Source organism: Alosa alosa, chromosome 15 (assembly GCF_017589495.1).
Source record: "Alosa alosa isolate M-15738 ecotype Scorff River chromosome 15, AALO_Geno_1.1, whole genome shotgun sequence".
NCBI classification, from domain to species: domain Eukaryota; kingdom Metazoa; phylum Chordata; class Actinopteri; order Clupeiformes; family Clupeidae; genus Alosa; species Alosa alosa.
The window spans coordinates 32,197,890-32,221,439 of NC_063203.1; the positions used below are offsets into that span (position 1 = coordinate 32,197,890).

At 43.8% G+C, this 23,550-nt stretch overlaps 1 protein-coding gene across 1 annotated transcript in view; it reads right to left on the reverse strand.

The window, feature by feature from the left end:
• The window catches only part of cab39 (calcium binding protein 39), a 28,956-nt gene extending 6,595 nt beyond the window's left edge, over positions 1–22,361 (reverse strand). The window contains exons 1-8 of the mRNA XM_048265008.1: positions 22,177–22,361; positions 18,360–18,504; positions 17,783–17,947; positions 16,531–16,649; positions 5,596–5,764; positions 5,317–5,376; positions 1,489–1,554; positions 1,073–1,216 (exon numbers count right to left, since the gene is read on the reverse strand). Of these exons, the coding sequence (XP_048120965.1) occupies positions 1,073–1,216; positions 1,489–1,554; positions 5,317–5,376; positions 5,596–5,764; positions 16,531–16,649; positions 17,783–17,947; positions 18,360–18,473 (837 nt within the window). The 5' untranslated portion in view covers positions 18,474–18,504; positions 22,177–22,361. The remainder of the gene's footprint in view (positions 1–1,072; positions 1,217–1,488; positions 1,555–5,316; positions 5,377–5,595; positions 5,765–16,530; positions 16,650–17,782; positions 17,948–18,359; positions 18,505–22,176) is intronic.
• Between the last annotated feature and the right edge of the window lie 1,189 nt (positions 22,362–23,550).

Here is a 23,550-nt window from a genome sequence, read left to right on the forward strand (position 1 = left end):
CTGGGGCTATGCTGGGCTATGCTGGGCTATGCTGCGGACTATGCTTTCATTATGCTGGGCTATGCTTTCTTGAAGACTGGACCATGCTAGACCCATGCTGCACTATGCTGGGCTATCTTTAGCTATGCTGGGCTATGCTACAGACTATGCTGGAGCTATGCTGGGCTATACTGGGGCTGGGCTATATGCTGTCTTATGCTGGGCTATGCTATGCCCGTATGCTGGAGCTATGTTGTGGGCTATGCTTTCAAGGCTATGCTGGGCTATGCTGGGGCTATGCTGGGCTATGCTGGGCTATGCTGTGGCTATGCTGGGCTATGCTGGGCTATGCTGGGCTATGCTGTGGGCTATGCTGGGCTATGCTGGGCTGTGCTGGACTATGTTAGGCTATGCTCAGGCTATGCTCTGTAGTATGCTGGGCTATGCTGGGCTATGCTGGGCTATGCTGCGGGGCTATGCTGGGCTATGCTTTCTTGGCTGTGCTGGGGCTATGCTGGGGCTATGCTGCGCTATGCTGGGCTATGCTGGGCTATGCTGCGGGTTATGCTGGGCTATGCTGCGGGCTATGTTGGGCTATGCTGCGGGCTGGGCTATGCTGGGCTATGCTGCGGGCTGGGCTATGCTGGACTATGCTGCGGGCTGGGCTATGCTGGGCTATGCTGCGCTATGCTGGGCTATGCTGGGCTATGCTGCGGGCTGGGCTATGCTTTATGCTGGGCTATGCTGGGCTGTCTTTCTGCTATGCTGGGCCTATGCTCTTGGCTATGCCGGGCTATGCTCTTGGTGGCTCTCACTGGTAGTTGTTGTAGAACTTCAAATCAGCGCAATTTACGGTTGGTAACGTTACATGATCGCTACAGACACTTTCTTATTGCCGTCAATAAGCATGAAAATTAGACTGGATCTGACTATTGGTCAGGTTGGTCAGTGGTATGTTAGTAGCTCTACCCGCCACAGTGGCTGGTAAGTTGACCAAATTCACCCGCCAGAGCACAAAACTACCCGCATTTGGCGGGGGGCTGGTGGTTAATTTCCATCCCTGGTGTGTGTGTGTGTATCTATGTCTAGGTACCTTAAAGACGTGGAAGGCTTCAAACTGGATGTTGCGGCTCCTGTCTCGCAAGAGGTTCATCATGAGTTTGAGGTTTTCAGCTTTACTGATGTAACGGGTCATCACGGTGAAGTTATGCCTATCCAATAGCAGCTCACCTAACAACTAAACACACACACACACACATACAGAGCATCAGTACGGTGAAGTTATGCCTATCCAATAGCAGCTCACCTAACAACTAAACACACACACACACACATACAGAGCATCAGTACGGTGAAGTTATGCCTATCCAATAGCAGCTCACCTAACAACTAAACACACACACACACACATACAGAGCATCAGTACGGTGAAGTTATGCCTATCCAATAGCAGCTCACCTAACAACTACACACCAACACACACACACACACACACACACACACACTTACCTTCAGAGATTGTCTTTTTGTCACATAGTTTTCAGAATGAAGAAGTCTCTCATATTCACTGAAGAACTGCAGAGAAACAGAGGGAGACAGAGAGATTTAGGTTAAATTATTTATAGGTTTCCGTTTTATTCAGGTGCATTAATTTTCCTCAAGTTTCCTTTTTTTTTTATCATAGCTCAATTTTGACATACAAATTTAAATTTCCTTTTCATTTTGATATTACCACAAATATGGTGGATCTTAGTTACTAGTTTCATTTTATGTATGAATTAATGTATTAATTTAAAAAAAGTCGTATTGTTGAAGTTTAGCAGTCATTCATAAGTTTACTTTTCTTAGTTGTTGTTTTTGTTTGTGTCTGCTTTGGCAACACTATACCACATGGTCATGCCAATAAAGCTCTTTTTGAATTTGAATTGAAATTGAATTTGAGAGATAGAGAGAGAGAGAGAGAGAGAGAGAGAGAGAGAGACAGAGAGAGAGAGAGGTACTTTAACATGTAGAGACAGAGAGAGAGAGAGAGAGAGAGAGAGAGAGAGAGACAGAGAGAGAGAGGTACTTTAACATGTAGAGACAGAGAGAGGTACTTTCACATGTAGAGACAGAGAGAGAGAAAGAGAGAGAGAGAGAGAGAGACAGAGAGAGACAGAGACAGAGAGAGGTACTTTAACAAGTATTTTCTATTTGACCTGTTATGACATCAGGGACTGAAAAATTTGAGCACAGGTCAGTTTTAAAAAAACTAGTGCAGGGCCCGTTCAAAACATACATTTCCTGTAGAAACCCTGACTAGTGAAAGTGCCCGTTCAAAACATGCCCTTCCTGTAGAAAACCTGTAGGCCAGTTGCATGACCGCAGGTATGCCTGCTTTAAACATAGGATGACAGGGAAAACATCACTCCAGCTAAGCATTCAATAATGAATACTGAATAGTATATTATAATATATTAGCCCATAATTAATGTGCAGTAAGCAGAATTTAGGCATGGCTGCATGTGACATTTTTACAAATCAAAATTACATAAGCCTAACAGCTGTTTTGAGTTAAGGCTATATATATAAGTATAAGTATAAGTATATATACTTTTTTGATCCCGTGAGGGAAATTTGGTCTCTGCATTTATCCCAATCCGTGAATTAGTGAAACACACTCAGCACACAGTGTACACAGTGAGGTGAAGCACACAGTAATCCCGGCGCAATGAGCTGCCTGCTTTAACAGCAGCTTCGGGGGGGCAGTGAGGGGTTAGGTGCCTTGCTCAAGGGCACTTCAGCGTGCCTACTGGTCGGGGTTCGAACCGGCAACCCTCCGGTTACAGGTCCGAAGTGCTAACCAGTAGGCCACGGTAGGCCATGATGTGACTAAACAATCTCTGGTAGCCTACAAGTGACATAACACTCTGTCTGCCACTCTTTGTCTGTAGCTGATCCAAATGACATGTAACGTCAAACTTGGCACTGCACTTACTCGTGCCCGTAGCAAGACACCTGCCACGTTGCTGTGTGTGTTCTGCTGTGTGTGTTCTGCTGTGTGTTCAGCGGTGTGTGTTCAGCGGTGTGTGTTCAGCGGTGTGTGTTGTGTGTGTTCAGCTGTGTGTGTTCTGCTGTGTGTGTTCTGCTGTGTGTGTTCAGTGTGTTCAGCTGTGTGTGTTCTGCTGTGTGTGTTCTGCTGTGTGTGTTCAGTGTGTTCTGCTGTGTGTGTTCAGCGGTGTGTGTTCAGTGCTGTGTTCAGTGCTGTGTGTGTTCAGCTGTGTGTGTTTTGCTGTGTGTGTTCAGTGTGTTCTGCTGTGTGTGTTCAGTGAGGTCAGCTGTGTGTGTTCAGTGAGGTCAGCTGTGTGTGTTCAGTGCGTTCTGCTGTGTGTGTTCAGTGTGTTCTGCTGTGTGTGTTCTGCTGTGTGTGTTCAGTGTGTTCTGCTGTGTGTGTTCAGTGTGTTCAGCTGTGTGTGTTCAGTGAGGTCTGCTGTTTGTTTTGTAGGTGCAGAATAATATGATCAGATTTTTTGAAGATTCAAAGTTAATTTTCTCGTAAACAGTTAATCACAGCAACTGACGGCTAGCAGCATTGAAAAGCTCTTCATGTGATGTCTGTGTGATGAGCACTTTACGAGTAGTTCAACAGAGAAGGGTGAATTTGGGTAAATCTGTACGCATTTGCATTTGGAGCTGCCCAGTGCTCTCCGTGACTGTGATAGTTTTGGGTCGTTTAAGAGGGGTCTAAAGGCATATCGGTTCAACATGCACTTAGTTTTGGGTCATTTAAGAGGGGTCTAAAGGCATATCTGTTCAACATGCACTTAGTTTTGGGTCGTTTAAGAGGGGTCTAAAGGCATATCTGTTCAACATGCACTTAGTTTTGGGTTGTTTAAGAGGGGTCTAAAGGCATATCTGTTCAACATGCACTTAGTTTTGGGTCGTTTAAGAGGGGTCTAAAGGCATATCTGTTCAACATGCACTTAGTTTTGGGTTGTTTAAGAGGGGTCTAAAGGCATATCTGTTCAACATGCACTTAGTTTTGGGTTGTTTAAGAGAGGTCTAAAGGCATATCTGTTCAACATGCACTTAGTTCATTAAAGGACCAGTATGTAGGAAATAATGGAAAATAAACTGTAACCATTCCAAAAATTATCACCATATGTTGTCAGAGAGTAAGGAAACACGATGAATTGAAGTAATGGCTTATTTGACAACATTACTATAACCCGTAAAACCCCATAAAACACATGAAACAAAATGAGTTACGGGGCGGAATCTCTTGGAATTTTCGTTTGTTTTGAACGACATTCTAGAATAGCCGTATTAATAATGGGCTAGCGCGTCCTCCTATTTGGGTTGCCAAATTAGCAAAGGCCAACTGTCAACAGCTATCAGTTGTAGTCATGAAAGCCTACTAGAGGCAGGCAAATTTCCAAAATTAAAACAAGAAACAAATTAAGTGGACATCGGAGGAGCTTCCTGAGATGTTGACGTCTTCGTCAAACGAAGAATATCAAGTCTGACGCAGAGCTGGCCATATTTAAATATAAAATATGTCTTGTCTACACCGTGAGATAGTAGGAAACGCAATTTCGATCTCTTTGTATGTCTTGACATGTGAAGAAATTGACAATAAAGCAGACTTTGATTTCTCCACGACAGGTAGCCTAGGCTAAACTTCATCTGCATCGCTAACTTCAGCTAAATATGTTACGTTGGTTAGAGAGGTATTTTTTGTTTTCACTGTTTCCGTAATGTGTAGCTGGGTCATGGTTGGAGAAACGTTAAAGCAGCTGCAGGTCAACTAACGCTAGCTAAGTCTTCATTACATCTGGCAACTCAGAAGAGGCTACCATCCTGGCAGTCTTGAGAACGTTCACCAGTGTTTTGATTTTGGCCTACAGAACGTTCGGTAACAATCCTACAAATCGCACCTTTAAGCGCTTCTTATGCGTTATGGTTTGTATAATATTGTTTATTTCATTAGGCTGTTGATTGAATTGACATTGTTGTTTATTATTGCTACTCTCCTTACTGTAGTCTGACTAACATTTTAATTTGTTCCCTGTTAAATTTAAGTATTTTATTGTTTTGTATTTGTATGTCGCTTTGGACAAAATTGAATTGAATTTGTACATATTTGGACGGATTCAGGTGAATCTGTATGCATTTGGACAGATTTGGTCTGAATAGCAGCGTGTCACACTTTTCCATGAAGGTGTCTCGATCGGTTCGGATTTCTTTCATGATCCGTGCCAACCCTGCTGAACATGGATTACTGCAGCCTTATGACGATAATGGTAAGGCAGAGCATACTGTGGTGTGTGTGTGTGTGTGTGTGTGTGTGTTACTCACCCTATCGTAGTTCTGCTCAAGAAACTCAGCACTCAGCAGCTTGTGTCGCGTCAGCAAGTCCTAGGACACACACACACACACACACATTTGGTCATGTGAAAAACACAGTCCAGTGCACATCACACATACTCAAGCTTTACAAAGCAAACACACACACACTTATGCACACACACACACACACACACACTTGGTCATGTGAAAAACACACAGTCCAGTGCACATCACATACACTCAAGCTTCACAAAGCAAACACACACACACTTATGCACACACACACACCTTGAAGGTGGTGAAGGCGTCGGAGGCGATGTCGAAGGTGGACATCTCCACGTAGGTGAAGAAGCAGTAGAAGTGAGGAGAGTGGAGCGTGATCTTGGCCAGAGGCTCCTGACGCACACACTCACGTAGCATCATACCGCAGTTCAGCGCGATCTCCGGGCTCTCGTACCTACACACACACACACACACACACACACACATATACACACACACACACATATACACACACAAACGTAACACATATATACACACACACACACACACACACACGTACATACACACACACACACACGTACATATACACACACACACGTACATATATACACACACACACACGTACATATACACACACACGCATATACACACACACACACGCATATATACACACACACGCATATATACACACACACACACGCACATATACACACACACGCACATATACACACACACACGCATATATACACACACACGTACATATATACACACACACACACGCATATACACACACACGTACATATACACACACACGTACATATATACACACACACACACGTACATATACACACACACACACGTACATATACACACACACACGCATATATACACACACACACACACACACACACGTACATTACACACACACACACACACACGCACATATACACACACACATACACACACACACACGTACATGTACATACACACACACACACACACACACACACACACGTACATATACACAATAATAATAATAACGCACATATACACATATAGCACACACACACACACACACGTCCATACACACACACACACACACATATATACACATATACACACACACACACGTACATATACACATATACACACACACACACGTACATATACACACACATACACACACACACACACACACACACGTACATATACATACACACACACACACACACCACGCACACACACACACGTACATATACATACACACACACACACACACATACATATACACATACACACGTACATATACACACAAAGGCAATATAATGGTATAGTTCAGAACTGAGTTCTTGTAAAAAAAAAAGACACGTACACACACACACACACTCACTCACTCACTCACTCACTCACTCACACACACACTGGGAGCACACACACACACACGCAATATAATAGCTCTGCTGGGGGTGCACAGGTCTACAGAAGGTGTGTGTTTGTGTCCGAGAGAGAGTGTGAGAGTGTGTGTGTGTGTGCTTTTCCGAGAGAGAGTGTGTGTACGTGTGTGTGTGTGTGTGTGTGTTGTAGTCAAATCACTATCCATTTTTTTCCATTGCAGATGAAATCCTTAAAAGCAAAACGGACAATCTTCTGTCTCAAGCAGGGGTGCCATCACTTGTGTGGAAGTAGTATTACCAAATTTCTTTGCCAAACCCAATGTTGTATTTATTATATCGGAGAGAATACCATACCATAGCCTGTAGGCCTACTCATAATAAATGAGCAATCCACATCCCAATCACACAGGCCATTAAGTCACATTATGCTGTTACTGACTGCTGACAATTGTACTCAAGGGCTGAAGTGCCCTTGAGCAAGGCACCTAACCCCTCACTGCTCCCCGAGCACCGCTGTTGTTGCAGGCAGCTCACTGCTTCTCAGTGCTTCACCTCACTGTGTGTTCACTGTGTGCTGTGTGTGTTTCACTAATTCACGGATTAGGTTAAATGCAGAGACCAAATTTCCTTCACAGGATCAAAAGAGTATATATACTTACTTACTTATACTCTGTAGGCAGTGTTGAAGTTCATACTTCACAAGAGCTAGATGGACGTTGGAGTAGGCCTATTTTGTAAGAGGTAGTGTGGATCAGACCAATTGTGGGTGGGCCTTAAATAAAAAAATGTATCAAATCACTGTTTAACCTAATAAAAATGACTGACTAATATACTGTTATATTATTTGTGCTTACATAATAGAGATTTGGTCTTTTAAATAGTTTGTTGCATTGTAAAAAGTGTCGGGTGCATAGACGACGCATCTATCCCTCGATCACTGTCCTTGGTTCTGACCAGATAAGAGCGCTTTGGAATCTCCATTACGCACCATACCTTGCTGTGCTTTAGCGCAGGGGTCCCCAACCTTGTATGTACGATGGACCGGTTTGATTCCTATTTTTTTTTCCACGGACCGGCGGGGGTGGGGGGGGGTTCCATGTTCCATATTTCATATTCCATATGTGTTGTGCATGCATTACTTGAAAAGAACTAGCTCCAGTTATGTATGAACAGTGAAGGTAATGATCTCTTAAACATGTGAAAAACGTGAACTTGAAGAAGTGAAAACTGAACAATATGAACTATGAATATTGAACAACAACTTGAAGCTACATCTATAGCCTACGTGTGAACATGCTTAACAAAATATGGGAACAAAACATGGGAACTAAACGCATTACTTAATATAATCAGTGGGAGCCCTGGTTATGGAATGATGGAAGACATTGACACCCCAGTGTGTTTGAAATGTCCAGTCGATTGCGCAATTTGGTCTTAGTTGCAGTCATTGCGAAAACCCGCCTCGTGGTGGGAAATGGTAGCAAAGTCTTCAGCTTTTACGGCTATCTCGGATATTCTGCTTTGTTATTGATCCAAAACCCGCCAGAGAGGTTTCCTTATAGACACTCTTAAGACCACCTTCATTTGCAATTTCGATCAACTGCTCTTCCTCCTGCGCTTGACAAGTTAGGACTATTTGGGATATTGACAAATGGGTTGGAACCCACTCATTGGTTTGCCGTGGAATCTTTGAAGGATGGGAAGTAACGCTCAAACTCATTTGAAAGCTTAACAAGGTGATCGCGCACCAGCTGCGAGAGAAAGGGCCCTGCCTCAGTCTCTCCCAAAACCCCCACTACTGTTTGGAACATATCAAATACACCCCGTCCACTTGCCGTCCCCAATGGCAAATCAAGCTTGGCTTTAAAATGCAGCGACTTTATCTGCCAGTTTAAAGACAGTCAGCTATTCTCCCTGGAGGACCGGTTGAGGTCATTAAGGGACTGTATGATATTTACCGGGGGCGGTCGGGGGGGGGCCTAAGAGAATTTTTAAGCCTTAGGGAAGGCCCAGGAGAAATTTTTTGCCTGGGGAGGGCCGAGGAAAATTATTTTTTTATTATTTTTTCCTGATCCATGATATTTTTTTCCCCTGATCAATGATCCGTTTTCGATATTTTAAAAGGTTTGTAGGCCAAAACATGATTCACGTCTCTTTGACAGAGTGGGCGAGTCCAAAAAGTCGCAACCCTACCTGAATCTCCCACAACTTCCCTCGTAAGCTTGCAGGTCACCCGCGGTTATGAGTCATAAACCAAATATTTTAATGATATTCGGTCATTTTGGCGGTGGTCAGTTAAAATTAATTAAATATATATTTTCTACAAATAGGCCTACTTAAAATATCACGAGAAGGCTAGCATCAATACAGTAAAGCATCAATACAGTAAGTCAACAGTAAAGAAGCTGAAGACGCGAGTTAAAATAATAAAGACACCCCTTCAGGAAAAGTGATATAGGCTATGGGAAATATTGGGAAAAGTTCTTAAAGATGACAGTAATACAAGTTATGGTCTATGTAGGCCTACTTCTTGCGAAGCCATTTAAAAGTATGACAGCCGAAACGGGCAGCCTGCAGGAATAAATCTTATGGCACAGACTACACAGCCATATCTACCGGTATGTATAGGTTCGCGCATGCATAAAAGTTACCTTAGTTCGTTGTGTTTGTGACTTTAAACAGTGGATGTGCTTTAGTAAAGCTTTGTGCTTCATTCAGCATTTTAATTCTTACGCTAACATTTTGACCAGCAATGTATCTCTCTTGCCTACCTTGCCTCCCCATTTCTATTTTCGAAAGAAGTATGTCCATGGCCAAATCTTATCCTAGTGTTCTAATCCTTGGTGGTTGCGTGCATAGCCGTGGGAAGTGGGGGTGCAGCAGCACCCCCTGCAGGAAAGCACGCGTATTTATATGTCATACCACTCACGATCAGAAAAAAAAGAAGCTCTCCGTCCCCCTGTCTATTATTCTATTATGCACTAAAAAATGTTACATTAGACCTAAAACAAAAACAAAAAAACAAATTAACAAAACAAACCTGCGGGAGAAATCCTATGACGCTAGCTTTATGGTACGACAATATGCCATATTAAGTAGCTGAATATTACCGTGAGTTTCGACCAGTTTTATTGGATTCACGTAGGGGGGAGGGCCTAGGAGAATTTTTTTGAGCCGGGGGGAGGCCCCTGGAAAAAAAAAATTGACCAGGGGGAGGGCCAGGCAGAACATTTTTAACCCGATCGTCTGGAGACCGGCCCTCCCCCCCCCGCTAAATATCGTACAGTCCCTAAGCAATCCGAATATGTCACACAGGTTAGCGAGTTTTGACACCCAGTCCTCATCACTAAAATGTGCAGCTTTTTTTCTGTAAGAAATCTCTGTGGCGGCTCTCTCAACTCAAACACTCTGGCCAGTGACCTGCTAAAGATGCTTGTTTTTTGTTGCTCATTCTAGCAGTTTAGCTAACTTCGTGTGACATACCGTTCGCCAAGATCTGATCAAGTGAAGTGAGCTGACCTGAGGGCTGCGCGAGCGCACTGAAGGCAATATGTAAAAGTGTTGAAGGCGGGACAGACAGACGTAAAGAAAATAGACCTTGCAAAATGCAAACATCGTGCAATCAAACAACTGCATATAGGCCTATGCCATGTAAAACGTGACATTATTGCGAATTAAATTTAGTTTAGTTTGCATGCATTTTTTTTTAAACTCATGTCGTAGGCTACGGCCCGGTTAGGAATGTCCCGCGGCCCGGTACCGGTCCGCGGCCCGGTGGTTGGGGACCGCTGCTTTAGCACATCTCTTTAATAGACCTAAGGCCTATAGGCTGTAAAAGTGGGAATCTTATATTTCCCCCAAACTTTAGTTCTGCTTGTATAACATGAGGTCGAATATTTCATTTGTTTTAAGTCAATACAGATCAACCACAATGCCCGACAGTTTCAATCAATATGCAGGGCACATTCGGGGCTTAGCCCGTAGAGTCTAAACGGTTTTCATAATTTCCATTTTGCCTGACTTGCTGCTCACTTTTCATAAATGAATCCACTGACTCAAGCCTCATTTGCACCACATTGATTGAATATTATGGACAATAATATTTTGACAATTAGAGGATGTAATGACTTGTTGCAATCTTGACATTTTCTGTTTGCTATTAGAAGCAAACTATATAGCCACCTAGCAGAGTGGCTTTGAAAATGGCAAGATGCATTATATGGTTTGTTATGCTTAGCTTAGGGAGAAGGGAACATTGAAGACTCACTAATTCGATTTTACAACTAGGCAAAGTAGGCCACCACTTTTTGGCCAGCTCCAGACTGTAGGCTAGAGGCTGATAACAAACCTGAACTTGTAGGCTAGTCTAAATGACGAGAACAGGATAACTCCACCACCACCTTGTCATTGAGGACTTCATGATTTCCTTGTAACGTATGCCAAATAGCAAATGCAAACAATGGCATGCCCAACCTCACGCGCGCACGTAGCCTACGTTCCAAATTATGTGTTATGGTAAGGTAACGTTCAAGTTAAATCTGCTGCATGAAAAAGAGTGAGTTCACCCGTGTCCGCTTGTGTGTTAAATACGTCCATCTCATCTCAAAGTTTCAATGCGTGATCGGAATAATGGTTTCATATTTGTTAGTCAACTGTACAAAATACATTCGGGGCTGAAGCCCTGGCAAAATCAGCTGGCGACTACCCCTTCTCGGGCACAGAACTTAATTGACAACGTCATCTGTCATGTAAAACATGCCCCAAGAGAGCTCATAAAAATCAATCACACCCATTAGGCCCTTTAATGCAAATCGGATCAACGATCACAATGTCAGAAGCATTTCAGAAGCCATTATTAAGCCATAGAGATGTGCTACATGTCGGTGTTATGGATCTCAGCTCTCCTTCACCTCCTGGTTGCAGCGATACAACGAGACCGTTTGTGCACGTTTAAGGTACCTAAACAACGACTGTAGCAACACTGTCCTTTACTGGAAATTATTTCCACACTTTCAGATCACTTGGAGCTAGCCTAGCATACCGACAAGCTAGATCCGAGCCAGAACCTCACGTATCTGGCACTTTTGAACTTGCGCAGAAACATCCCCAGCTTTTTAAAATAGTTTTGAAAACTAAACATTTAGACTATTTTAGCACAGATTATGAGATTATTTGCAGCTTTTTCATAATTCTTGACATAATTAAAATATATTAAAAGTTTTTTTTATTTTTTTTTTGAAGAAAAGTTTTGGGTGGGCCTGTTGAAAAGTGAGCGGGCCTAGGCCCAACCTGGCCCCACCCAAAGCACCTGGTGTGGATCACAAAAGGGCATTTTTCTCCCCCGGGCTGTTAAAGGTGCCATGTGTAATGTCCGCCAAAAAATCAATTCATACTCCACATTCCATAAAAGATGGGGCAGTATACCTCCAGAAAGTGAGTTTGTCTACCCTAGAGTAACAACCGAGACACGTGTATTGCAGTTTGGCTGGCGGTTATGTTACCTGCATACTGCCTCCCATGGCCGAAACTGGTATTATGACACTTGTCGGGCTGTGGCTAGTAATTTAGCATGCTAATTCAGGTTGATATCTCTTCAGCACTATACCTTGTCATTTTTTTAATGACATCATCACCCTTATTTCCTTCCATTCCTTTGATGTGTGTAGCTCATTTTTTGAATATTTTTACCTCAATTCTTACACATGGCACCTTTAAATACCCTACACAATTTTAGCGCAGTTTAGGAGGGACAGAAACAGAGCAGGGCCCGTCTTGGTAGCTTCTTTCTGACTTCTGACGTGAATTAACACTGGCTACCTGCAACTGCATAATGTTATCACTTCACTGACACTATGGAGACATATTTCACGTCAACAATGGAGATGAAAACTAGCTTTCGGTTAACGGAGATGCAGATCATCTGCCTAATTAATTTCTTTGAGCAACAGGCCACATTCTACAAGGATACAAGGATACAAGGAAGTTTATTGTCACATGCATATAGTTACTGGAAGTAAGAAATGCAGTGAAATTATGTCTGGTGTCAGTCTATTTGTGCATTAATGGGGGGGGGGGGGTAAAAAGTGCAGTAGAAGAGGGGTTTAGTAGATTAAGTGGCAAGGGCTGCATAAAAAGGTGGGGGATTGGGATTGGGGGGCACCAACAAGGAGCACCCAAGAGCAACAGGGGCAAGGAAAAACTCCCTTACCAAGGAAGAAACCTTGGGCAGATCCACAGCTCAAGGGGCTAACCCAACTGCCAGGGGTCTTGGTGTGTGTGTTGGGGGGATGACAGGGGAGATGGGATAGTGTGCTGTGTATGTGGGGAGAGGGCAGTGTGCTGTAAGTATGTTGGGGATGTGTGTTGGAGAAGCTTCCTGATGAAATAATGTGCTGTGTATGTAGGGGGCAGGGACTTACTATTGCAAGCAGAGTACTGTATGTATGATGTATGTGAGTGATGACAGTGAAGATGTGTGTGTGGGCAGGAGGGAGTGGAGCAGTGACTGTGTGTGTGTGTGTGTGTAGTGTGTAGGTGGGGGCAGTGTGCTGTAAGTATGTAGAGGATGTGTGTTGGAGGGGGAGGAGGCTTACTGTAGCAAGCAGTGTGCTGTATGTATGTGAGGTGATGATGTAAGTGTGTGTTTTTTGTGTGTGTGTGTGGTGGGGGTGGGGGTGGGGGGGCAATCAAGGACATGGGTAGATAGATGGAGGAGAAATCAAAAATAATAAATAAAAAGTTCTATGGAGATGTGCAAAAGTTGGAGAAAGTCAGATGTGTGTGTGTGTGTGTGTGTGTGTGTTTTGACGTGTGATGAAATAAGAAAATAAATAAAAGGTCTGTAGCATAGGGAGAGGGATGTAAAGTGCTAAAAGTCTTGTAGGTGTGTGTGTGGGTGTGGGTGGGGGGGTCATGAGTGCTGAGTAGTGAATGAGTGCAAAGTCAGTATAGTGTGAGTTCAGAGTTCGGATGGCCTGGGGATAAAAACTTCTCCTGAGTCTCTCAGTTCTGGCTTTGTGACTACATAGGCGTCTTCTTGATTTCAGCGGTAGGAATAATCCATTGTTAGGATGAGAAGAGTCCTTCAGAATCTTTTGGGCTCTTAAGAGTATTCTTCTGGAATAGATATCTTGTAGAGCAGGGAGTTGAGTTCTTATAGTACGTTCAGCTGAGCGCACTACTCTCTGCAGAGTACTACAATCTCTAACTGTGGAGTTCCCATACCAGGTGATGATGCTACCAGTTAGAACACTCTCAACCGCTGAAGTGTAGAAGGCCTTCATGATGGATGTAGAAACTTTGAATTTCCTCAGCTGACGAAGGAAGTAGAGTCGTTGTCTGGACTTCTTCAGAACATGTTGAGTGTTAACAGTCCATGTTAGGTCTTCAGTAATGTGGACACCAAGGTATTTAAAACTTGTGACTCTCTCTACAGGTTGCCCGCTGATCATTAGTGGGCTGTAACTGTAGTTCTGCTGCTGCCTTCTGTAATCCACTACCATTTCCTTGGTTTTATTGATATTCAGTGTCAAGCTGTTAGATTGACACCACTGTGCCACCTCATCAACCATGAACCATGAACATTCTACGTTCATTTCAGCGAGATGAGTGAAATAAATGTTTTTTTAAGCTGCCATCGCCATACTACGACGGAGTATTAGGGACACACATGAAGAAAAAAATATTTTTTGCCTTGACGAGATTAAACTCGACATGTCGACATTTCGAGAATAAAGTTGAAATATCATGTCGACTTTAATCTCGACGTGTCGACATTAAACTCAACATTTTGAGAATAAAGTTAGTTTGGAGAGAACGACCGGGGGGACGATTGAAAGGGAGGACGAATGAAACATTGCAGTTTTCTTCGAGTGCAACAATTATTAGACATAGACATAGGCCTACATCATGTGGACAAAACATTGAACATATTAACCTCCGTTGCACAGCCAAATACTTTCCTGTTATCGCAGAGTTACAGGCGCTAAATGCGATGGTCAAAAGTAAACGTCATTAGCGGTTTATTTATTTATTGTAGGCCTATTATTAAAGAGTGTTTTTCATCTAAAGGTTCAACTTCATGCTTATGCACTAGACTAGGTATACTAAGTGCTGTCCCCAATCCCAGACTTTCACATTGCATGTTTGTTTTTAATGGATGCAAAACAGCCTATTGCTGAATGTCTATGGAGGGACGAATGAAGCTGTCCCGACCAGGCAATCCCATTCTAAGTAAATGCACACATATTCCCTCACGGGATCAAAAGAGCTTATAGGCCTATATACTTGTACATATCTGTGTTTATAGCCTCATATGCAGGTGAGACATGGAAAAGCAGTTTTAGAAAAATGAGTTCCATGTTAACCTATGGAGAGTGACGGACAGGGGTCATGAAGGGCAGTTATTTGGATGTGCGGTGGCACACACACACACACACACACACACACACACACACGGATGTGCGGTGGCCTTACCCAAGTAAAACAGAGTGAAATAACATTTTGTAGCCTACTATAGAAACTTTATATCATTGGAAACATGTATTATTCTAGCTATATAATAGTGCATGGTATAACCGTGAGATACAGCGCTTCACGATGACGGCAATGAGTTAACAGAAGACGCTATCTCAATATCTGCAATACATGTATCTGAATATCTGCAATCTAGCAATCTATCTGAAATAACATCTATTTGAAGTAGGGGTAACACTTTACTTGACGGGTGAGTTCATAACACATTCATAGCAGCTGTCATAAACTGCACATAAAGCATTCATGACTGTTTCATGAGACATGACTCAACATTCATACCAAACCTTTCATGAATGTGGAAGACAGAACGACGACAACTTGTCAAAATATAACAGCAACAGTAATCCACTTCATTCGTGGTTTTAAATATAGTTGTTTCTGGCCTACCCACAAGAGGTTTAGTTTGTCAGTTTCACTTGCGCAGACACGTAGGCCTACATTGACACTCTACATGGACACTCTACTAGGCAATTTAATGTTATGCTTCTATATTTTATGACACCAAAATTAAGAAGTATGCTATATCTTGATCGGGAAAACTTTTAGTTTATTTTTCTTTCGATCCGATAATAGCCTGCTGCAAATTAACAGACAGAAGCACGGCAGGGCACGCCCCAAATGAAAATAAATAAATGGAACCTCGCTTCTCGCGTCAGTCAGGAAAAACACTGTTCACCAAGTCACGATGATCAGCTATCCAGCAGCATGTCATGTCATGTCATGTATGAGAACTAATATTGCCTGGCAACACTACATTGAAATGGCGGTGGCCATGTCTCCAGGCATTTTGGTGTTAAAGTTAACGTTAGTTTGCTTTGCATGTGAACCTGACGTGACTTGCGATGTATGACACGAAGCAGTAGCCTAACATTCCCTTGCACTAAAATTAGTATTACAAATAATTTAGATGTTAAAATCATAAAGCAAATTATAGCCTAATGACATACTACAATTATAGCCTTATGATATATTACAAAAAAAAGTTGAGTCATCGCGAGCGCAAATGCACGAGTCCAAGTTCGAGTCATTCAGTGCTCAAGTGCAAGTCAAGAGTCTCTAAATTTAGCTAATGACTCGGACTCGAGTACTACAACACTGGTATGTGTATGTGTGTGTGTGTGTGCTTGTCCTAGAGAGAGTGTGTGCGAGCGAGTGAGCGAGTGATTTTTTGTAGCACGTGCAACAAATATGTTTAGCTACGCATGTGCGTGCGTGCGAGCGTGTGCGTGCATGTCTGTGAGTGATTGAGTGAATGAGTGTGTGTGCATATGTGTGTGTGTGTGTGTCTCACCCTTTCAGCAGCATGAAGAGGATGTTCTGCTGGGTGCACAGGTACTCTACAGTAGGAGTGCGAGTGCCGATCTGCCTCCTCAAGATGTTGTTGAAGATCTGAGCCACATCCTTCTTCCCCTACACACACACATGCACATGCACGCACGCACACACACACACACGCACACACACAGGTTAGTTCAGTAAGCACCTCTTGGGTCTCTAGGATCAGCACACGCAGGAAAGAGACAAAACACTATCCCAAACAACAACACAAACACAACAACACAATCACCAAACAACAACACAAACACAATCACCAAACAACAACACAAACACAACAACACTATCACCAAACAACAACACAAACACAACAACACTATCACCAAACAACAACACAAACACAATCACCAAACAACAACACAAACACAACAACACTATCACCAAACAACAACACCAACACAGCAGGAATCACAACATCTACATACATTAAATACTAGGGGTGTCAGGATTCTCCAAATCCTCGATTCGATGTAATTTTCGATTTTAAAGTCACGATTCGATTCGATTTTCAATCTTTTTTTTAATATTACTATTAATGCATTAACGCATGTTATTTACTCTTTCTGGCCTTTTCCTTTTCTGTTTCGGGGGCTTTTATTTTGAAACCGCTTTTTATTTTGAAACCGTTCCAACCGCGAGGTTCTAATGTAAACAGAACTAACATTAGGCTAAAACAGAGACGTGGACATAGTGGAATGAAACACATGAATGATAATTTGATTGTTTCAGCACACTCCGAAGAGACCCAAGGTTAGTGTCATGGAATATGTACTTATCAATGTGCATTTTAAGCCTTAAAGTAACTTTGGACTGTAACTAGATCACCTTTTCACTTGCTAAGTTGAGGCTAAGTTAGCTTTAATTGACGTGAATGAATGAATACTTCCACACCGGTGATTTCAGAGTAGCAAGAGGGGCTTTGATTTCGGTAGGTTGATGTGTATATTTTATAACTGGCTGCAGGCCCTAAAATTAGAGGTGTTGACGCTGCAGTTCAGCACGTGCGTGTGTGTTTGTGCGTCTTGGCATACAGTACATGCTGGACGTGACATTGGGGGGTGTGGCTGCATCGTTGATTCTACTTTTAAGTTCGAAGTTCGAGATTGAGATGTAATTTCGATCAATTTCGATATAAAATCGAAATCGTGACACCCTTATGAAATACACAAACAACTGCAGGGCACACACAACAAATTTTACACACACACCTCAAAATCGATGAGCTGCAGGTCTGCGATGAGGGTGTAGAGGAGGCCGCTGTTGTAGAGCTCCTGGGAGAGCTGCGCCACCCCCTCCGTCTGCACCTCCTTCTCCGCCGTCCCGTACAGAACCTCCTTCATCGCCACCAACGACTTACTCACCTCCTCCGACGCCTGCGCGCGCACACACACACACACACACACGTTAGTCCCGTACAGAACCTCCTTCATCGCCACCAACGACTTACTCACCTCCTCCGGCCGACGCCACACACACACACACACACATCGTTAGTCCCGTAGAACCTCCTTCATCGCCTCCAACGACTTACTCACCTCCTCCGACGCCTGCGCGCGCACACACACACACACACACACACACACACACACACACGTTAGTCCCGTACAGAACCTCCTTCATCGCCACCAACGACTTACTCACCTCCTCCGACGCCTGCGCGCACACACACACACACGTTAGTCCCGTACAGAACCTCCTTCATCGCCACCAACAACTTACTCACCTCCTCCGACGCCTGCGCACACACACACACACACACACACACACACACACACACACACACACCTTCTCTGCCTTCTTGTCCGGTGGTGGGTGCTTCTCTAACACACTCATGCTCTCCTTCAGGTTCCGCACGATGTCTGCTGGAGACTTGTGGGACTTCCCAAAGGGGAACGGCATGGCAACAGTCACCACGGAGCACACCGCCCACCTGAAACAGACAGACACACACGTGACAAGATTGATCATCTGGACCAGGTGGCTACATACCAGCACTAACTAGGCTTCTCCATGTTGTTTGTACTCCCCACACACACACACACACACACACACACACACACACACAGACCACAGAAGTTCGCCTACAAAAAAAAAAAAACTAAAGCTGCCATCTTTGCCCATAAAAGGAGATCCGGATGTTAATTAAAGCTAATTACCTATGGCAAGTTGCATTTTAAGTTAGCTCTGGGGCAGCAAAAATCTAAGTCGTCTTAACATACCGAAAATCACAGTACCCACTCGAAGGCAGAGGGCAAAAGTGTGTTGAGCAAAACGTCTGCATTTCAGACTTCTTCGCCCCGCGAGAGTTTAACAGATGCGATAATTCAAAACCCCCAAGTTATTTTCCCATTGGAAAAATCGCAAGATAGCGGAAGATGGCAGCTATTTTGTAGGCGAACTTCAGAGGTCTATTGTGCGCAAATCAGAAACATAGCTGCCAACTCTCACGCATTGGCCGTGAGACACACGCATTTGATTAGTTTCACACACTCACACGCCACACCCACGATTTCTCACGCTGAAGTGTCAACCCGCTCGGTCAGATGCCTGAAAAATGAGTTTAGCCTATAGATCTACCTGTTGAGCCACGGTTATGCTTTCAGAGACGGTGAGAGGGTTCAAGAGCACCCCCTGTCTGTGGAATTTTCTGAATTTTCTAAATTTTCTCTCATTTGCGATGCTACTTCAAAAGCCATCCCAGGCGCATTCCCCCGGCTTCAGGTAGGCCTATGCTTTGAGTATTTTTCACGCTGAAGTGTCAACGTGGTAGGTCAAATACCTGGCAGATTAGGTTCAACTAAACTAAACCTATACATGATATCACACATCATGTGAACGAGCGGAATCTAAGCTTTCCAATGATATTAGCGCCAAGTTGCTGTGATATATGGTTCGCGAGAAAATTATCATTGAACCGACGTGCAATTTAGGCTAATCATATTTGCATTTTGCACACAGTGCACACCCATTACTCTCGGTTGTAGTATCTCACTAACCCTTCACACAACATGTGGCAAACCTAATATCACAATAAACAGCAAACTGTACCGAATACGAGGATATAAAGCATGCCTCTGTTTTTGAAATTGCAACACATTTCCACATAGCCTCATTGGGGCGAAATTATAATGTATTCTAATGTAAACTATTTGTCAGTAGGCCTACATACATTTTTGTAAATTGCTCAGTAGATTATCCCACTATCATGGTTCTTATATTGTCAGGTTCCAGCCAATCCCACTTACACAGATAAATGAATATATTTATATTGCCATGCTTTCTAGTGACATTAATGCAAAAATATAAAGAAAATCAAATAAGGAGACACAAATATTGATATAAAGCCTGACATAAGCCATATGCAAACATTCACATCATGCAGATATGGGTACATCCTGAAAAAGGAATAGCCTGTAGGCTATGGCCATTACAATGACCAATATATTATCTTAAATGAACTAGCTGAAAAACACAGGTGACCACTTCTGCATAATTTCATGGAGTGCTGAACATTTCTGAACTGTGAAATGGACCATATGTTTTTGTGGTTGTGAACTTATTGCAATATCACCATAACTATTCCACCTGTGTATGCATGGTTACGTATAATTCTGAAGTGCAAAATAGCTTAGGCTAGGCCCTACAGCACAAATATTTCCATAAAAGTCTGACCTCTGAATTTATTTTTAAAAGTGCACCAGATTGATGCATTTAAAAGTTAAAATATACAAACATTTCTTAAATTCTTACAAAACACCCACCCACTTTTTAAAATTGTTAGTTTGGACCCCCCCACTATTGCCGTGCGAAATACCAGTGCTGTTTGTACGCCAAATAAATAATAACCTATAGGTTTATGTAAAACTCCCCGTTAACAGCATCACGTCACTAACCACAGCTAGACTGCACAATGGTAGGCCTTCAAAAGCATGACATTTTCGCTTTAGTTTGATATTTAATTTACTTTATCCGCTTTCATGCGTTCATTGAACGTCCGCAGTGCTGTAATGGAAACCTTATTATGTGAGCCTAGTAGCCTATATATTGAGTTATTTTTAAATTATGCATGATTTACTTTTTATTAATTTCATAGGCTAGCTTTATTTTGTTATATAGAAATATCTAAATAACCTGGTAAAATGTACCAGAATTCAGGAAATTGCATGTAGTCCAAAAAAAAAATTCTGGGGGAGGACCCCCATACCCCCCACTGAAATGTCCCACCCACTTTCAGAATGCCTCCATCGCCCATGGTCCTAGCATTAGGCTAGATCCCTTTGATACCAATGTTAATTTAACTCTGGGACCCTGGTCCCTACACCTGAGAACCAATGTACTTTTTTTTTACTGTACGGTATAATGCTGAACGAGCCAAACAAAAATTTCCGCAGCAAAATTTTGGTTGGCCCCACCAAATCTCACTCCAAGGTTTTTTGAAAAGTTGGCAGCCCTGCAGAAACCAAATAAGTATCATGACATTGTGTTTACATATTTGTGCTGCCAGTGGTATTTCATTCTGTAAATGCGTTGTTAGAACAGCTTTTTGTAGGCGAACTTGAGAGATCCGTGGTGTGTGGACAAATGTGTGGTCTTTGTGTGTACACACCAGTTGGCCCAGACTTCCTCTGAATGACCTGAGCTCGCGAGCACAGCAGACAGGACAGGAGGAGGCTTAAAGCTTAACACACTTAATCTCCAGTTCGGCTGCACGCGCCTACCGACCGCATCGGCCCTCTTCAGCACCAAAGGCAGCACGCAGCGCGCTCCCCGCGGCAGTGACATCCCTGGCCTGGCCGCAGCGCGCATGAACCACTCTGTCTGCGGACAGTCTGCCTGCGGCCAGGCTACGCAGCAGTGATATCCAGTACCGTTAAGTCTCCACGCGACAGTGTTGTGTTACCTGCAACTGAGCGAGCATCACTCAGGCGCTGCCGGGACCGGCAGGATCAGTCCTCCTCGAGCGAACACTTCAGCCCCAACTCTACAGTTAAACCACTTACTGCGGGCAAGACGGTACCTCGGCACTCTACTGTCAGCTAAAGGTCTCGCTGTCACTCTGCACCCACACATATCAATCTATCAATGACACACACACACACACGTTACGTTCCAATCAGCGCTTTGCTGTCTGCGAGTATCGGCCCCTTCGAGGGGGGGGCTGGCAGATGCGAGACTGTCCCCAGTTTCGCTTTAAACCCCGACAGATATGCGCAGACCCTCCGCGGTGACGAGACTGGCTTCTGCAGGCGACGTGAAGCGGTGTGTTGTTCAGGCTTCATCCGCGCTGATTAGGCGACTCGCCAGATTCCCAACGCTGGCAGCTGATGCCCAAAAGCCCGAGCGAGCTAGCCAACGTTGTTTTGATTCGCGCGATAGCAAGCTGACGTTAGGGTTTCATTGACACCCCTTTGCAAGGTATAATTTACTGACAGAGCGAATTTATTTATGCATCCAAAGTCTGCATGCTACTATCGGGCCTTTACAACTCTTTCTACGGGCTATGACAGCGCAGCAGCCGAGTGTGCAGCTAGCTAGCCATCCTAGCTAACACCATCCTCCAGCTAACAATCTTGACCGTCAGATTAGCATAGACGTCACAAACCTTCAAACGGTGTCTTGTGGAAATCTTTAGTGGGTATGTCAATGTTTAAACCGTGCACCCGATGATGATGATGATCTCCTGTTTTTGGTTTCACGCCCCTCTCTCGAGCAGTGAGTGGTTTCTCGCCGTATCCTCAGTGCGTTGGCTTGGTAGTGGGTGGTTGCTACCTTTCTGCCTCACACCGGCTGCTTGGGCTGCCTGCACTCTGTCGCCCCCCTCAGGCGCAATACGGGGCAACAGGGGTCTCACTGCCAATGAATGAGATGACCACCGCCTTTTAACCACAAATCAAATATCACAGAGATCGCGATTTGCGGTGGGGTTGTGAATGTATCCTGCGACTGTACATAATTTGAGTCATGCCTTAGTTTAGTCTGTACATAATGAGTCATGCCTTAGTTTACACTGTACATAATGAGTCATGCCTTAGTTTAGTCTGTACATAATGAGTCATGCCTTAGTTTACACTGTACATAATGAGTCATGCCTTAGTTTAGGTCAGTGTGTCTTGCGGTCTGCTAATTGGAAGTCGTTCGACAATGTGCAAGCGAGAGAGACATGCATATCTCCAAACTGTTGAACAATGTACTTTTCGGACACATTCACACTTTAACTGTGACCCCCCCCCCCCACACACACACACACACACACACTCGACATCTGCAGTCGCCATGCCGTCTGCACACATGAGATCCTAGGTCAGTGCGCACCTGCCGTTTTTGACCTCGGTGCTCTTAGACCCCCGCCTCTTTCGCTCTGTCTCTCTCTCTCTTTCTCACACACACACACACTTCCGCGTCGTTCACATGTACACACGCACGCTGCACGCATGCACACACTCATTAAGTCTGGATCAATGCTGCTTTTGTGAGTCGTAATTTCCCACGCTTGGGCGCGCGCCTGCCAGTCGCGTGGCTCCACATTCTCCAAAACCTCTACTCATAGATCTGAACACAGAGAGAGAGAGAGAGAGAGAGAGAGAGAGAGAGAGAGAGAGAGTGGTCTGATATTGTTCTTCGTCTTGTGCGCTGATCTGTGTGTGGCATGTCCTACAGTCATCTAGTTCTCGTGTGGAGCAGCTGTCACACAGCGAGACTACCGGACACACCTGCAGGACACACCCGTCCACTCCTGACTGAAACTATTTAACAGTAATGAAGAAAAGCTCTTTCCCGTAGTGTTCAGTTAGCAGATTAATTTGGCAAAGTTGTCAGACTTTGCCCGTCAATCAAATTAGGCCTTATAGGCTAGTGTTTCCTGCTTGTTGGGTTTGAGTTGAGTTGATGTTCCTAAATGCCAGTGAGAATATAGCGCAACCGATGTTATATGAAGGAATTTGCTTGTAGATTTTTTTTACTCTTACATTACATTTGG